Source organism: Stylophora pistillata, chromosome 9 (assembly GCF_964205215.1).
Source record: "Stylophora pistillata chromosome 9, jaStyPist1.2, whole genome shotgun sequence".
In the NCBI taxonomy this organism is placed as follows: Eukaryota; Metazoa; Cnidaria; class Anthozoa; order Scleractinia; family Pocilloporidae; genus Stylophora; species Stylophora pistillata.
In genome coordinates this window covers 4,958,104-4,963,071 of record NC_142527.1, presented here as the reverse complement: position 1 = coordinate 4,963,071, position 4,968 = coordinate 4,958,104, and the positions used below count along the sequence as shown (strand labels likewise).

General features: G+C 36.1%; 1 protein-coding gene across 2 annotated transcripts; it reads left to right on the top strand.

Annotated features, from left to right (window-relative positions):
* Positions 1-49: 49 nt before the first annotated feature.
* On the top strand, positions 50-4,301 carry LOC111338460 (ribosomal RNA-processing protein 8). Of its 2 annotated transcripts, XM_088732770.1 has the most exons (6): positions 50-1,116; positions 1,881-2,010; positions 2,781-2,887; positions 3,570-3,666; positions 3,884-3,957; positions 4,030-4,301. In XM_088732770.1, exons 1-6 carry the CDS (start codon positions 50-52, stop codon positions 4,076-4,078), a joined length of 1,524 nt encoding a protein of 507 aa, XP_088588896.1. In that variant the 3' UTR covers positions 4,079-4,301. The 2 variants fall into 2 exon arrangements, with proteins under 2 accessions (XP_088588896.1, XP_022800702.1); XM_022944967.2 differs by having other exon boundaries at positions 3,884-4,301.
* The last annotated feature ends 667 nt before the right edge of the window (positions 4,302-4,968 follow it).

Sequence of the window (4,968 nt, the reverse complement as noted above, 5' to 3'; positions counted from 1 at the left end):
CATGGCGGACGCGCGTGGTCTTTTGCAAGTCTTCTAGATTCAGCTTGAAATGACAGAAATGCAAAACTATTTCGAGATTTTGGAGTGGGAAAGCACGTCCAAGGAACAGGATTCTCTTATTCTTCATCTTTTTGGCGGTATATCCTCAACAAACTGCAAATATCATGCTTCCGTGTCGAACAATGTGCCACTCCAAAATGAGATGAATACTTCAGAGAGTAAGAAAAGAAAAGCAACAGAAAGCAATGATGAAACGGGACAGTTGAAAAAGAAAAGAAAGAAAAAGAAAAGAGATAATAATAAATTTAAAATAGTGCAAAACCAAGGTTTTGAATGCCGAGAAAACGAAAAGAGTGATGCCACTACCTTGAAAGAGGTTGACATAGCGACTAGAAGTACGGGACTTATGGCAAAAGCTCTAGAAAAAGAACACAGTGAGAAATTAAATAACCACAAGAGCAAGAAAGAAACTAAGAAGATAATTATGAATCAAAGTAAGGAAGAAGACAGCAATGAGCACAAGAAGAAGGATAAAATAAAGTGTGTTAGTGACAATCGATGTTATAAAAGTACTGATTCCACGATTCAGGCTGCTATAGATAACAAAGAAATTCCTTCAAATCTTCAAACCATGGAAGTGGTAAATCAGTCTGAAAGTAAGAAAGCAAAGAAAAAGAAGCAAAGAGAGAAAAAGAAAGGGCATGGTTGTGAAGACAATTCTACAATAACAAATTCAGGGCAAATAACTCTAGAGGCAAATCAAAAGCAAAAAAGAAGGAAGAAAAATCAAGACATGGAGCAAGATCACAGTATCCCTTATGAAGAACCAGTATCAGAAAAGAACTTTGAAAACTTCAAGGTCACAAGTAAAAACATTGTACCGCCCTCTGGTCTTCAAAGTAAGTCAGGTATTCATGAAAAGATGACAAAGCAGTTGGAATCTTCTCGATTCAGGTGGATAAATGAACAACTCTACACCACAACAGGGAAGGAGGCAGCTGAAATGTTTTCCAAAGACCCAAACTTGTTTGATATTTACCACAGAGGTTTCACCAATCAAGTCAGATTATGGCCAGTTAATCCTGTAGACAAAATCATAGAATGGTTGAAGAAAAGGTAAAAAATACCTGTATTAAAATTCAGTAATTTTAACTCCTAAGACTCGAACAAACCCTTTCACTCCCAAGATCTAATTAGCAATTCTCCTTAATCTGTCCAATACAATTCTTATGATATTGGTTTGGAGAATTTCATATCGGATCAACTAATAATCCTTTAACTGATATTTTTCTTTATTCTTGTCACCTGTCTGCTTGATATTGTATTGATATTGTCATGAGAAAATCTCTCTCGGTCACTCATGTGAGTTAACAGGTTAAAAGGTCATGTAACTCCTTTATAAGATATAGACACATTGCCCCAAAAACAAGTACGGTGGAATCCCGATTTCTTGAACCCTCAGTTTCGAGAACTTCCCGATATCTCGAACCAAACCTTGTTTCCCTTGGATTTGCTTCACTTGTAACTCCACTCCCGATTTCTCGAACTCCCAGTTTCTCTAACCAATTTGGGTTTCCCCTGGAGGTTTGAGAAATCGGGATTCCACTGTATTCAAAATAGATAAAGTTATCAGCTTGAGGTTGTTGTTTTGATGTACATGTAAGTCACCCACATCTCTTTTCTGATTTAAACGAATATGTCTAGGAGAAGGAAGGAGAATTACATGTCACATATTTGGGGCTTGACTGTGAACACTAAGGTTACACAGAAATTTTATCATTTTGGCTTGTGTGTTTGCCCAAACAATGTTGCGGGTAATTTTTTGTATATCTTTGTAATTATTTTATCATTCATTGCTACTATTAATTATTTATTTATAGACCAGTATCTGAAGTGGTCGCAGATTTTGGTTGTGGAGAAGCAGCAATTGCTCAGAGTGTTGCAAACAAAGTGCATTCGTTTGATCTTGTTGCCAAGAACAAGTTTATTACAGCATGCGACATGGCAAAGGTGAAAAAGTCAGTGTTGTCTTTAATTTACTGTTAGTGCAGAGATTTAACTCTGATCAGTCTGTACAGTCAAACCTGGATTATCTGGACCTTGATTATCCAGATTTCTTGATTACCCTGCCTTTTCCTCTGGTCCTAATTGGTCATGATCAAGTTCTGTAACCATATTCATTTTAAAACTACAGCGTAGAAAAGTGAAGTAAAGGCAAGTTTGTTTCACTTTCAAAAAGCAAAAGCAGCGCTCACAGGTGTTGTAACTAATGAAGAACATTTTATTGAGGTCTGATTCGCTTTGAGTTGCTATGTTGCTTAGTAAGATTTCACAATCTATTCGCTAGTGCGGTGACCTTATTTTTTTAAAAACGATTTGTAAATGTTTGGTTTCATGATTAAATGTTGCTTTGTTGATTTAATCAGTTTTTGTTTTTTGTTAATATTCAATATTCTCGATTATCCAGACCCTCGATTATCTGAACTATTTTTTCTAGCCCCAGCGAGTCCAGATAATCAAGGTTCAACTGTAGTGGCTGGCTTTTAACTCTTTTGACCCTGGCTTACAAATGACACCATCTAATTTCTCCCTATAACATCATCCCAGAATCACACATTAAGGTCACGAGAATAAGAGGACTGATCACCAACGAAAAAAGTTTGTGATTGTTAAACAAATTTTCCTTGTCAGCACCTTAGGAAATGTATGGCTAATAGTATGGAAAATATGCATTCTGATGTTAGGCTCTAAAGGGTGAATTATTGTCTCTTACATTTTAGGTCCCCTTAAGCCCTGCAAGTGTGGATGTTGCTGTTTTCTGTCTTTCATTGATGGGAACCAACCTTGTTGATTTCTTGAGGGAAGCACACAGAGTTCTCAAACCAGGGTACAGTTATACACTTAAAACTTTTTTTTCTTTTGATTTTACACAAATGTATTATGGATAACTTGTCGACAATAAGAAGTTCTTTGTTAGAGCAAAGATTACATCTTATTATTGGATTACTAGAGTTTTCTCTCATCACCCCATTACAAGCCTAACGAATTTTTTTTTCACGTGTGCTTTTCTGTACAGCACTTTGTGAGATTCCTTCCCTTGTATACACCTTGGTACACTTCTAGGCTGCAAAATAGAGCTCTTGTTTATTTATATTTGTTCAAAGTACCCCCTTCCAACCTAACCATTACATACAGAAGTGCTTACATGTAGTGTCTTGTTACCTACTCCCAATTTGCAATGAAGCTGTGGTGATTCCATTGACCAAGAAATTGGTGAAGGTACAGAAAATTCAATGAGCCACCACTGCTCATAACTCTTTTACTTCCATGAGTGACCAATACAGAATTTCTCCTTACCATATCAATACAATCTCTAGCAGACAAGTGATGAGAATCAAGAAAAAATATCAATGAGGGGATTATTGGTTGATGCAATACCAAATTCTCCAAACCAACATAAGAATTGTAAAGCAGACAGTTAGGAGAATTATGAACAAGATCTTGGGAGTAGAAAGGTTTAAGATTCAAGATTCTCATCTAATAATAAGATGGTGTAATTTATCTTGTAGAGGCATTCTAAAAGTGGCTGAAGTGGCGAGTCGTATCAATGACACATCTGAGTTTGTAAAGTCTTTGACTAGAATTGGATTTAAACTGCAGAATGAGGTGTGATTTTCACTACTTTATTTTTCCTTTTTTTATTTTTTTTATTTTTCAGTCAGCAGTGAAATTATGCTTCGGTATGATGTTATTTCTGCATGGGTTACCATGACAGCAGTACTCTCCAATTGGTTGAAGATTATGTAGTATTTTTCTTTTATCACATTTACTCAGCCAAAAATTTTAAACTAGTCAATGGGTTAATTTATTTTTTATCTCCTAGGACTCTACCAACAAGATGTTTGTGCTGTTTGATTTTGTGAAGGTTCAGGACAATAGAAAGTCAGTTTCAGCCAGTAAACTGGAGGGCTTAAGACTTAAGCCATGTCTTTACAAAAAAAGATAACACTGCAAGTCAGTTTCAGCCAGCAAACTGGAGGGCTTAAGACTTAAGCCATGTCTTTACAAAAAACGATAATACTGGAAATTTGGAGCATAAAATGCAATTCAAACATAGATGAGGCCATTTCCAGCAGATACACACTAGAATACCTGGGTGTTAAATAAAAATTGGGAAGACCCTGTTTGAATCAACACAACTGTTGTAACTCGCTGGCCTACAAATGTTTCCTGTGAATATTGTTTGTAACACGGTGAAAGATTGAGAAATCAAAACAATTAAAGTTATCAGGTTTTTTTTACCTCCTGAATTCTTACAAAGCAGTATCAACCATGGATAGCACTCATTATCTCTTTCCTCCCTAACATCAGTATGTATATTCTCCATACTGTTCTCTATACATTCCCTAAGGTGCTGAGAAGGAGAATTTGTTTAACAATCAAGAGCTTCTTTAGTTGGTGATCATTTCCTTTATTCTCAAGACCCTAAGGTTTCATTCAGGGTAATATTGTTGGAGGAAATTGATGCTAGTCACTCTTAAAGGCTTAAGAGTTATTTCATTTTTTTTCTCCTTGATATTGTTTCATAAAACCGATTTGATTTTTTACTGTTCATTATTATATGGCTGTGACTCACAAGGACTGGAAACTACCGAATTCACGAATTTGATTGGCTGAAATCAATTTTGAAAGCAGTCTAGATTTTCCCAACTAGACTGGCATCTAGACCAGTCTAGAAAAAAAAAGGTACAAAGAATATAAAAAATTGGCATATAAGTCACAGCTATATAATAAACATCTATTGACCGAGCTAGGTCGGTCTGTATGGGAAAATCTTGACCTCGGTGGCTGGTACAGACCTCACTGCATTCGGTCTGTACTGGCAACCTCAGTCAAGATTCTCCCATACAGACCTCCCACTCAGTTAAAAAGAACTAAATGCAGTAGGTGCAATAATTTTGAGCATTT